Source organism: Ochotona curzoniae, unplaced genomic scaffold (genome assembly GCF_017591425.1).
Source record: "Ochotona curzoniae isolate NIBS_2020 unplaced genomic scaffold, NIBS_Ocur_1.0 contig_1071, whole genome shotgun sequence".
Taxonomy (NCBI): domain Eukaryota; kingdom Metazoa; phylum Chordata; class Mammalia; order Lagomorpha; family Ochotonidae; genus Ochotona; species Ochotona curzoniae.
The window spans coordinates 12,911,223-12,924,245 of NW_024464939.1; the positions used below are offsets into that span (position 1 = coordinate 12,911,223).

The following is a 13,023-nucleotide window of genomic DNA, read 5'->3' on the forward strand; positions in this document are numbered from 1 at the left end:
ACGGAGTTTATTTTACTTTCATTATGAAATGTCCTTTCCTCTCCTATCTACCTATATACTTTAACCTTAATGAATAAACTTAAAGAGAGAGCATTCAAACCTCAGGGGTACTCAATACAAATATAAGAACAATAAACAAGTAGTAATGGCTTAGCCTCTCTCAAGTTTGTGCTCACAGATCACTTTATCAATGAAATCAACTCTAAACATTGGAACTAAAATTGTAATCGACTCCCACTCTCCCCGTCTACCTTCTAACCACCCTCCTACTTTTTCTATATAGCATTGTCATTATTTAAGATAAAGTATTTTAACTTATTAATTGTCCATGTTTTCATTCTTCCTTTACTATAATGTGACCTTCAAAAGGGCAGGCAATCTTGACTGCTTTGCTTATTATACATAGGAAAGTGTCTTAGCCAGAATTAACATGTAATATGTACATCACCTTGTAACATAAGCAAAATTATGTAATAAAAAGTATCAGTAAGAACCTGGTATTGGGCATTGTGACAAGATTTTATACAAAATGTTGATAACCCTCAAATTAGTCCAACAAAATAGAGGCCAAAGTCAGCAAAGATTTAATATTGTCCTTCTCAACAGTGTGAAAACACCCTGCCGCCACTTCCTAAGTAACAGGATCTTTCAGAGTACCTCAGCAGTGGACAAGGAAGCATCTACTGTCCCTTAGGAATGGACTCTTCCAGAACCATCGCAGAAGAACGACTGATTCCATTATTTCATTCTGCATATATGCCACACCCTGTGTGGGAAAGTGACATGCCTCCTTATCAATAATCAGGTCTGTTAACTACCTCAATTTTCAATGATGTACTCCTCAACTATCTATGTGATTGATAACTATACATAATGTTGTATTCCAACCTGATTCAATGCAAGTACACACCCTGTTAAAAAAAAAAAAGAGGGGTACAAAGCCTATTATCAAACTCAGGCTTTTCTGAGCAGCCAATTCAAGAAATTACTTTTTATTTTTTTTTTCTTCCTTCTTCCTTCCTTTTCTTTTCCTTTCCTTTCCTTTCCTTTCCTTCTTTCCTTCCCTTTCCTTTCCTTTCCTTTTTTTTTTCTTTCCTTTTTCTCTGTCCAGTGATTTAAACCTTTAGCTTGACTAGCTGAATAAGCTTTCACTTTGCTTTTTCCAGCAGATTTTGTCAGTAAGAGGTAAAATTATACCTGAAATATATTAAGTCAGTTTACAATTATCTAATACCATGATAGGAATGAAAAAGGATGTTAATTTAGCTTCTCTTAAACATTTCCTCATTATCACAGCCATTGTAGAAGAGAAGCAGAAGATCACATTACTTTGTTGAAGCTTTTGCATGCCAATGGAAGGCCTTAGTGCAACAGATGTAAGCAACAAGGAATTAGTAAAACACTGTCAGGTAATTCCTATAGTCCTCTGGAGAACCAGATTGTAAGCGTGGAAGTTGCCCAGCAGAAATAATACCCAAATAGTAATGACAGATGATTCTAGCAGAGGACAAAATCAATGCAAGTGCTCTCCCAGGGAGCAGGTCACATTTTGTGATGAGGATGCCATTTCGTGTCTGCCTACTAAATCCCAGCGATTACAACAAGCAATGCAGATTGCACAGTCTTTGCCTTCTATGACCTGCTGCAGAAGCAAAATCTCTTCGGTCGCTCCCAAGTAACATAACTACTTGTAGCTATGGAAAGGATGGAAAATAAAACTCCGGCTGAGTCTGAGTCATTGAGATTTAATATAGAAAAATCATTAAACCAGGAGGAATTAAAAAAAAATGCTAGCCATAAACACATACATGCCTATTACTGATAATTTAGGGTATATTACAAACCAAGCTATTTTTTTCTCTAGTACGTTACGTGAGCTGTAATTAATTCTACGATCGTCCAGTATGGTAATAGATCTGTGACAATTAGTAAGATCTCCAACAGCCCCCCTCTGTCCCCCAAATAACTGTTGATGGTATCTATGAGGAGAAGAAATCTTTCTGTTGATACAAGAGGGATAACCATGAAAGCATTTACCAAAATGGCCATGAGAAGAGGGTCTCACAGAGAATTTTTGAGCTGGGCTTGCACACAAGCTGCTCATTCAACTGCTTTGATATCATGTATAGCCAGACATATTGTTGAAATATCTATTGTTTAAGATTTTCAAATTAATATCTAATGGCACAGAATGTTTTCAGCAAATCATGGTTGAGAAATTAGGGTTTAAAATGAAACTTTTCATTCCTGTTTCTTTGTGAGATCTATTTTTTTTTTCCTGTAAGGATTCTCAAGTGTGATATTAGTAAAAATCCTGGACTAACATTATGAGAATCAGAACAAAAAAATATTTTAAGTTTTAAAAGGAATATGCAAAAGTAGATCTACGTTATCTTTATACAGACATATGAATATATAAAAACATATATCCTCACTCTAGCTTGATACCATGACCAAATAGCTTTTAAATATTTAGACCAAGTTTATCTTTCACTTTGTGTGCTATGAAGCAAAAATCCATGTTTTAGAATATCTTCTTGAGTTAAATTCAGGAAAAATGATTACATTAATTCTTTTACCTTCACATATCATTTTCAGTAATAAAGGTATTATGAAAATTATCTATTGCAGCTGACATTGTGGCAAAGTGCGTAAATTCACTGCCTCACATTCTGGCATTACATAGAGGTGCTTGTTCAACAGTAGGCTGCTTCACTTCCAATCCAGCTCATTGCTAATGTGCCTGGAAAAACAACAAAAAATATGAAAAGGGGAAGGGAAGGGGAGGGGAAGGGAAGGGGAGGGAAGGGAAGGGAAGGGAAGGGGAAGGAAGAGAAGGAGAGAGTCTAACAGTGCTGCAGAACTCTATCAGTTCCTTTATAATTAAAACAAACATGATGCATTAAACTGGGTGGGAGTGGGCATTTGATGGAGGTCAGGATGCTGCTTGAGATGTACACATCCCACCTTCGTGGTTTGAGTGCTGGCTCCAGTTCCAAATCTAGTCTCCTGCTAATACAGACTAGAAGAGGTTACAGGTGATGGTTCAAGCCATTTGGGCCCTTGCCACCTCTGTGGGAGACACAGGCTGAGTTCCTGCTCCAAGTGGTAGAACGGTAAAGTACAGCCATTTCAGGCATGCACTTGACGAGGAAATGGGAGCTTTCTGGCTCTCAAATTTAAATGAAGAATTTTTCAAAAGGAATCACTTCTTTTTGCCCTAAGTTGCAATCACTTTGGTTTCACATCAGCTATTATAAATAAATCATACCAGTTTAATAACAGAATTAACCACATCATATTCTCTTGATAGTGAAGATTTTATAGAATGAGCACATACTTTTCAAAATATTTCTAAGCATAAAGTTTTAGCTTTTCACATCTTACAGTAATTGGAATATCCACTAATGTAATAGCTATTAACTAATAGAAGCCAGCTTGCCAGATTAGATATTAATTTAGGGCAAATGAGAAAAAAAAAAAAGATCTTTACGCTAAGATCTTAACCTACTAAACTGCACTATAGCACAGATGAAAGATTAGTGCAACTGTTCCAGTTATTTGGCAACGTGAAAGCTTAAGATTCACAACTCTGGTAATAAAATATTGTAAAGTATAAATTCTTACTATTCCTCTCAATTACTACTAGTTGGTGGCATAACAGATTGAATTAGGTTTTTAAAATAAGTTCAACAACTTTGAATTATTAAAATCATAATAAAAGAAATTAAAGTCTCTTTATTCCTATGCATGAAAAAGGGAAGGAAAAAATTTATCAAAATTATCAGAAAAAAAATCATTCTTATATTGCTGAAGCCTGTCAACTTAACATAGTAATTCAGACTAGCAATTACACTATGCATTATCCACAAGCACCCTCTAGTGGCAAAAGAAGCAACTCACACATTACATTAAGAAAACATATTTACCTTGGCATCCTGAGTATTTTATTTTTCCAAATGAAAATAAAAACAAGTATGGCTACAAATAACTTAAAAAAAAAAAACCAATTAGTTGTTGTGACATTCAATAATATAACCATTTGTAAAAAAATAACCTTATCACTCAAAATATATTCATCATACAAAACATGCATTACACACATAATTCTCACTGATTTTTTCTATGTACTTCCATTATTTTCCAATCTTTTACTTATATTTTTACTGCAGATAACTCTACATTTTTAAGTCTAAATCATAAAATATTATAAAACAGCTTCTGCTATGACATCATACCAGTTACAAATAAGTTTCCTATTAATTTGACATCACTAATGTTTTTAATTACTATTTCTTATTTTAAAGATTTATTTTTATTTGAAAGGCAGAATTACAGAGAAAGAATCTTCCATATGTTGCCTCACTCCCCAAATGACCTCAAAGGCAGAAACTAGAAGATGATTCCAGGTTTCCCATGCAGGCAATTTTCTGCTGCCTTCCTACACACCTTAGTGCTGGATTAGAAGTGGAGCAGCTCCGATTCTCTCCGTCACCCATGTGGGATGGCAGAGGTGCAGGAAAAGGCTTAGCCTGCTACACCACGGTGCTAGGCCCAATTGCTAAGTTTTATTAGATGTGAAGATAATGTCTGTATACTTGAAAAAGTATCTATAATACTGTCATGATATAATCTAGTAGTAAGAAAAATTTAAAGAGGCCATCAAAAAGCCAGTAAAAGCTACCTTCTCATTTTTCTTTTTTAAGATTTATTTTATTTTATTGGAAAGTCAGATATAGAGAGGAGGAGAGACAGAGAGGAAGATCTTCCTTTCGATGATTCACTCCCCAAGTGACCTCAACGGCCGATGCTATGCCAATCCGAAGCCAGGAGCCAGGAACTTTCTTCCAGGTACCCCACACAGGTGCAGGGTCCCAAAGCTTTGGGCCATCCTTGACTGCTTTCCCAGGCCACAAGCAGGGAGCTGGATGGGAAGTGGAGTAGCCGGGATTAGAACCGGCGCCCATATGGGATCCTGGCGTGTTCAAGGTGAAGACTTTAGCCGCTAGGCCACACCGCTGGGCCCTACCTTCTCATTTTTAAAAATCTATACATTTCAGTTCAAATATTTCCTGATCAGTGAGTTCTTATCTACTTACATGTTGCTAGAATCAATGAATACCAACTAGCATATTTATGCTTTGTGTCTTTATTGAATTGACTCGAAAAAGATAACATCTTGATAAAAACACTTAAGAGACAACAAACAGCAGCCACATTCTTACTTTTTCAAGCTAACGACTTTCAGAATAATATATAATTTTTACAATTTAATTTAAGCTTATCATTTCTTATTCTACTACACAAATACTTGTGAAAATAAATAAAATGATGCATAGAAAATTTTCTCAACAAGAATTGCACAAAAAATCAATGTGAGAACAAGATATGCAATATGAAATGCATTTAAATTGTCACATGTTTATATGTCATAAATATATTTCATCTACTTACTGCTTATAATAATCTTTGAGGCCTGGATTAGATCATCTCTTACCAATTCAATTTCATTTGGCAGACTACAACATTTACTTGCTACTATAAAATTCAGTGAGAAACAAACATATGCCAATTTACTCACCTTTTAAAAATTTTTTGTTATTTAGTTTAACCTACCCCTGCCTTAAGCACACACGAAAAAATTATACAATCTTTAAAAATACTAGAATGAAAATAGTGCTCATTCCTAAGATAAAAGAAAGTGTTCAGTGCTCCTCATCTGATTTCTGACAATGAGGATAGAATAAACATAACGAAGAGGAAGCCCAATGCATACACAAGTCTTTAAACACATTATAGCTTATTCTAGCTGATGGATATTTGCTTTTTCTTTATCAATATGACTGAATATGATAGAAAGGAAAATACTAATAAAAATTATCAGGAAGAAATCTATAAGGTACACAAAAATAATAATCCTATAAATAAACTAGGTTTAAACTCCTGCACAAATCAACAATAAAAAAGCAAGTAAGAAAAATTCAGAATTTCTGAAAAACTATAACCTACAATTTTTTACAATGAATACAGTTGATCAGAATCATAAACAAGCTAGAGATTACATAAGATATAAAAGGTTTGCTTCTACCTTTTTAAGATGTTCACTTACATTTGACTGAACTGAAATTACTACAAAATGACTGATTTCCTACTAAACACTGTGTCATCCTAAAAATGACGATGATTGAAAGCTCATTTTTAGTCGAGCTGAAGAAAAAAATACAAACTTTTGTATATATTTAGTTATATAACAGGTTGGTTACACATTAAACATATTTTGACTTTGAGATGTGAATGGTGATTCAATACTAAACACTAAACAAAATGAGTAGGAAAAATGAAATATCCTTTTATCCTACTCACATCTGTATTTAAATATACGTCAAGGAACTAATATTCAAATACTTTTGACTTGCATGCTCAGCACTAATGATTAATACTGTGGTTATTATTTATTAGGTGAAGTGCCTTAAGATGTATTAGAAATAGTTTATTCTAAATTCAGTTACACAAAAATAAAAAATTTTAAACATGTAGGATATAACAAAAATTTATAAAAATGAAGCAGTAAACTAAAAGTGCTCCATAAAGGTTTTGGAAAAGAAAAAGGAATGAGAAATTTGGCAACATGATTAGAATGCAGGAAGAAAACATAATTGTTCAACTAATTCACACAAAAGTTTTAAAAGCTCATTTGGTTATAAATTAGACATGTCTTTAAATTTGTGTCTCTGAAAAGAAATGCATCATTACATTTTCACAGAATGAGTAGTAATAATCTTTACATAATTAATAATACGCTGTGAGCAATGTCGATCTCGGGGGGTCTACTGCTTGCATTTTTTTTAGGATTTATAAAATTAGCTATAACTTAATTAAAAATCTCAATAGGAAAATGACCTCACAAACCCAATAGTACTAAAATCATTATCCTCAATCAGTAAATTCAGAATATGCCATCCTATCACACCACTATCTAGAGACAGGCATCAATAATGAAAACAATCACTCTGATTTGTTTTTAACCTTCTGATTACCCCAAGTGTGAAGCATAAAGTCTGAGAATTTGTGGACACATACACTGAATGTGCCTGCACTACAGGAGAAATGTAATACCTAAGTTAATGGTTCCATTAGAAATTATTTTCTGAAAGACAAGTATTTCCTTGCATGGTATAGTTTAAGGAATATCATCAGGTATTTATTCTATACAGCTTATGTACACATATATACAAATACTCATAATACAACCATAAGATATGTGCCCAAAATTACCAGTAAAGATATTTTGAATATTTTTAGCACAAAATAACCAGAGGAAGTGCTCTAGCTGTCCAAGCAGCAATAATCATAGAATTCTGAACCTGGTTCTTTTTCATCTGGGTTGCTATTCATAGAAGCATTCTCCGAACGCCACATTCACAACAGAACTTCGCCCATTCTACAGGGTATTTAGTCCCACACTCGTGGCAAAATTTTGGTAAGTGTCCAGATGAATTTCCTTCAGTGCTTCTAATGCTTCCACCATTAAACGAAGATGTGTAGTCCCCATCTGGCCTGGAAAAGTATAGGAGAAAACAGAAATACAAAGTTCTCATCAGCTTTTCATTGAGATGTGAATGGTGATCCAACATTAGGCACTAAACAAAATGAGTATGAAAAATTATTCTTTTATTCTACTCACATCTACAATTAAATATAAATCAAAGAACTAATATTCAAATACATAAGACTTGAGAAAAAATAAAATATAATAACTTACTCAATCTCATTTTCAATAGTCTTCTAGTTCAAATTCTAAGAGAACTCCTGTTAGTACGTATCATAATTTTAAAAGCCCTCTTTAACAGATCTGTCAGTGTTAGAATTTATCTTGACCAAAGATAGTCAAACTTCCGTCTCTTCTCTGTGTAGGCATTTGGTACACTAAACCCTCATACAAAGAAAATCTAAACTCACAGAGAAAACCAAGGGTCTTCGGTTTCCAGGTCTCCCTCCTCAGTTAGAAGGATTGTGACGTGAAATCTCCATTAATTTACTCTTTAATTTTATTATTCAATTAGATCAAGCTATTGTGACGTGATGGTAAGCACTTGTGCATGTCATGATGGGTTATTTAATTCTATAAGAATGTCTTCTCTCTCTTCTGAGAATATGATGTTTACTTTAAAATCACCACAAAGGGAACTTCTCATCACTGGAAGATTATAAGCATGGTACTCCTAGAAAATAAAATATTCTTTCTCCGCAGAAATTTATTGAAGAATTCTAGTTAATTCACAATTTTGGTATGATTTTCATACCTTTTGGGAATAATAAAGAATTCTTAAAAAGTCTGGCCTTGTGAAACTGCTGGGTTAAGCTGCTGCTTTAGGGACACATACAGCCCATATTACAGTGCTTAAGATCAAGTGTGAACTCCGCTTTCAATCCCGTTAATACTCACTGTTGGGAGGCAGCACACAACAGCTCAAGTATTTAGGTCCCTGACATCATGTGGGCCCAGCAGGGAAATAGTGGGCACCTCCGTCTTGGGTTTCTTCTCCAACCAGTGAGCATGAGAACCAGAAGTGGGGCAGCCATGGCTAGACAGAGTGGCATCCACTGGCATGTGTATGGGCTGGATAGCGTGGCTGGTTGGGTTGAACTAGGCTCAATGCCCATTGACATGTATGAGAGCTAAAAGGGATATGGGACAGACCGAACCAGTCTGCTGTACATACTGACAAGCACGAGAACTGGGATAGAGTGTGGGCCAGGTGGGGATTATTGCAGGTTGCTCTGATTAGGCTGCAGCTCCCACTGGTGTACATGAGGGCCGAGTGTGTGATGGGCAAGATCGGACTGAACTGCAATACCCATTGGTTTGTGTAGAAGACAGTGCTGAGAAACAGAACTGACCCAGCATATGCATTAGCTGACTGGGGTGGCTCACTGCGCCAGATCCTGCACTGGCAAGCAGACACAAAGAATCAGGTCTGGGATCACCTCAGATAAATTCTCTTTGAGGATCCCCCCAACACGATAGTCTAGTGTCAAAAGCTCTTGCCTTGCTGCACTGCTGGTTCCTATTCTGGCTGTTCTACTTCCCATCCAGCTTCCTGTTTGTGGCCTGAGAAAGCAGTAGAGAGGATGGTCCAAAGCCTTGGCAGACTAAACTGGGTGAGAGACCCAGAATAAGCTCCTGGCTCCTGGCTTTGGATCAGCTCAGCTCCAGCCAATGTGGCCACTTGACAGTGAACCAGTGGATGGAAGATCTTTCTCTCTGCCTCTGCTCCGTAAATCCGCCTTTCCAATTAAAACAAATCTTTAAAAACACTTTTTAAAAAAGATTTATTTATTTTTATTGGAAAGGCAGATATACAGAGAGGAAGATCTTCCTTCCGATGGTTCACTTCACAAGTGACCATAACAGCTGCTGCTGAACCTCTTCCAGGTCTCCCACGTGGGTAGGGTCCCAAAGCTTTGGACCATCCTTGATTGCATTCCCAGGCCACAGGCAGGAAGCTGGATGGGAAGCAAAACCACCAGTATTAAAACTGGCGCCCATATGGGAACCTAGCATGTTTAAGAGGAATTTAACCGCCACACTATTGCGTCGGGCCCTAAAAACATTTTTCTTAAATGTTAGCCTACTACGGATTTTACATACATTTTTCCCAACTGCTTATAAGGCTGATCATCTGTTCATGTTTCTTGCCATCTGAATTTCTTCCACTGTGACATATCTGCCTCCAATTTCCCATCCACAAGGCACATTTTGTACCACACAGGTTCAGTTAAAATTCTGCTTGTAGAAGCTGAACAAATATTCTCAACTATAACTTGTCACGTATATTGTAAGTTTCCTTTCTAATGTGTACTGTTTATTTCACTCTATCCCAGCAGTCTTTTGCAGTAGTAGTTTTTCAGTTTAATCTGAATAACACTTTCTTGCCCACAAGCAATATTAATCAAGAAATCATGATAATGACACTTCATATTCAAAGATAGCTTTCCTTCCACCTTAATTTACTTGTAGTTTTTTCTCCACATATGCAAGACCCATATGTCTAAATACTCCACACTTTTACATATTCATTGCTACCTTTCAAGTATGATAAATTTCCAAGTATTTGTGGGATAGTGGTCTTATCTGAATGCTCAATTTTGACCTATTATTTCATTTTACTCTCCTTGAGACAGTATCACAATGTCTTAACTGTTATAGTTGCATACAGCATTCACACATAATTTTATTTTTTTGATACACACATTATTGTTTTCAAATTCTCTTTGCTCCTTCACTCTTCTCTTGATTACTGACAGTGGGACAAAAGTTTGTCAAGACACGTGATTTCTGCACTGACTTTGTTAACTCGGGTAAGGATACGTGTATAAGACAACTTTGTGATATTACTCTATTTGATGGAAAAAGCATATATCTCTTATTTTTTCTCTTAATGTCTTTTATGTTTTACAATGTTACCAAATTTAAAGCTCTTGCTTAGCTTTTTAACGGATTCTTATATACCTAACACTTATGGATGTTTGTCTAAAAAAAACTGACTATAATAACTTTCAGTATACTGACCGCATCAGCAGAACATTCACTGAGATATCACTATTTACATTTTAGTAAATAATACCTTTTTCCTCTATTCACCGTTTTTAGGTTGTTTTACTAGACTTACCAAAAATATGTATCCTATCAGGTTTGAAGAAAAAAAGAGTCACTGAATTTTCTTTATCTATTACGGTTAGAATTATTTCTCTCCGGGTGGGGGTAAGGATGAAGCCCAGTGAGAAAGAGGCAGGATCCTGGCTTCCCGTTAAATACCGGCCATTTTTTAAAGGAATAAAACCAAGAGCCAAAACTTACTGCTTAATATGATTTTTGTGCCTCTCTTTTGGCATTTCTTTTTCTCATCTTTTGAAGAGATGGACGCTTAATTCACATAGATTACTGCATATATTAAGCTTTCCATTTTTATAAGAGATTAATTTTGCTTAGATTAAAAAAACACATTATATAATATGATAATTCATTCAAAACACAAGGCACTCTCTCTACATTTATATATATATAAATGTAGCACATTGTAACATTAAATTTTCTGAGATAATTAGCATACTTTCTTTCCTAATTTGTCATGTTATTCACTCATCTTTGACGTCACTGTTTTTAAAGGTAATAAACTAGGGCCTGGAGTGGTAGCCTCGCAGCTATAGTACTCCTCTTGCAAGTGCCAGGATCCCATATGGGCACTGGTTATAATCCCCATGACCCTGCTTTCCATCCAGCTTCCTGCTCGTGGCCTGGGAAATCAGTTGAGGACAGCCCAAAGCCTTGGGACCCTGCACCCATGTGGGAGACCCAGGAAAAAACTCCTGGCTCCTGGCTTCGGACTGGCTTAGCTCCGGCCACTACAGCCATTGGGGAGATGAAAGATCTTTGTCTCTGTCTCTCCTCCTCTTTGTACATCTGCTTTCCAATAAAAATAAAATAAATCTTAAAAAGAAAATCATGAACTCATCTCAGTTATAGCTATTTTATACCAATCTCATGCTGTTCCAGAAACTGAAGGGAAGGGACATAAATCTGTGAAGTACAATGAGCTGCAGCAACAGCCATAACTGAGTTCATTACACTTAAAACACTAATGTCAAAGAGTAAACATCATGAAAATCAGAAAAGGAAGTATGTTAATCATCAGAGGGTGGACAACAATAAACCTGCTGACAATAACGAGAGCACAAGTTCAAAGGACCCATTTCTCCACCTGTTGAAGTAAAAACGCTGTGCAGTTAAAATTAACACCAAAAATCCATATGGATTCAACAAAATGAATAAATGAAGCATTCATAACAAATAATGACAAATTACAGGAAAATTTTACATTCAAACTGTGTCTAGTGTACAATTTAAAGATTAAATTACATAGTAAAAGAAAAAAATCACTGTATGAACAGCATATTATGTATTTTTGTCCATGGTTTGTGAGAAACTAAATACTCTAACTTCAATTTTAGTTATTAGTTATAGTAAAATGGAACATACCTTGCTACCTGACTGTCAGCTCCATATGTTTTTCTTTTGTTTGTAAGTGCACCCGAGGCAGGGTTTCTTGCCAAACTAGGTGGTGTGGAATTTCGAGGTTTGATGTTAGTTCTAGAAGACAGAAAGAGATGACATAATGAAAAATCACTGAAAGACCATTATTCAATTACAAAAATTATTAAAGCTGAAGAGAACTTGAAAACATCGAAGTCCCAATGATTATTTGCAACATGGAAACAAACAGTAGACAATCTGGAATAAATTAAAAAGAATTTACTAACATCATCCTTGTAATATCTACAATCAGTTAAAATCTGCACATACACTTTACATGAAATTTTGTAATATAATCCTTAAAGGCTTGAAATTTTCTTCAAAAGTGAATTTATAGTATTTTCAAATAAGTTGTTAATGCCTACTAATTAAAAAGTAAGTAATACATTCAACAAGCTTTTACTATAACTCTAGTCATATGAAGTGTGGTTGAAAAATAATACACAGCTAACTACTTCAGATGGTAATGATTCAGAGACTGTAAATGAAATAAAGGAGGCAGTGTAACTTCTCCTTTAAAGATTTAATTTTGCGAACTACACAAGAGCTGTCTGGCATTAGAACTCTTAGTTACATTATCAACTAATTCTCACTTTGAAATTTTAGAAGTCATAGAAAGTTTAAGAAATTAAATGATTAAAAAGAGACAAGAAAGTTAAATGACGAGCCTAATACAGTAGTCTAGTGGCCCAAGTCCTTGCCTAGCTTGGCCCAGGATCCCATATGGGCACTGGGTCGTATTCCGGCTGCTCCACTTTGCATCCAGCTCCCTGCTTATGGAAAGCAGTTCACTTGGGGAGTGAATCAGCGGATGGAAGATATTTGTCTCTGTCTCTCCTTCTCTCTGTAAACCTGACTTTCCAATTTAAAAAAAAATAAATGTTTAAAAAGTTATTTTTAAAAAAGGTTAAATGATGATACAATACTAA

The 13,023-nt window shown here is 35.4% G+C and overlaps 1 protein-coding gene across 2 annotated transcripts in view; it reads right to left on the minus strand.

The window, feature by feature from the left end:
* Window positions 1–5,133: 5,133 nt before the first annotated feature.
* The window catches only part of ZC2HC1A (zinc finger C2HC-type containing 1A), a 43,838-nt gene continuing 35,948 nt past the window's right edge, over window positions 5,134–13,023 (minus strand). For both annotated transcript variants that reach the window (XM_040994153.1, XM_040994152.1), the window contains 2 exons: window positions 12,041–12,151; window positions 5,134–7,557 (listed from right to left, as the gene is read on the minus strand). In XM_040994153.1, the coding sequence (XP_040850087.1) occupies window positions 7,392–7,557; window positions 12,041–12,151 (277 nt within the window). In that variant the 3' untranslated portion in view covers window positions 5,134–7,391. The remainder of the gene's footprint in view (window positions 7,558–12,040; window positions 12,152–13,023) is intronic.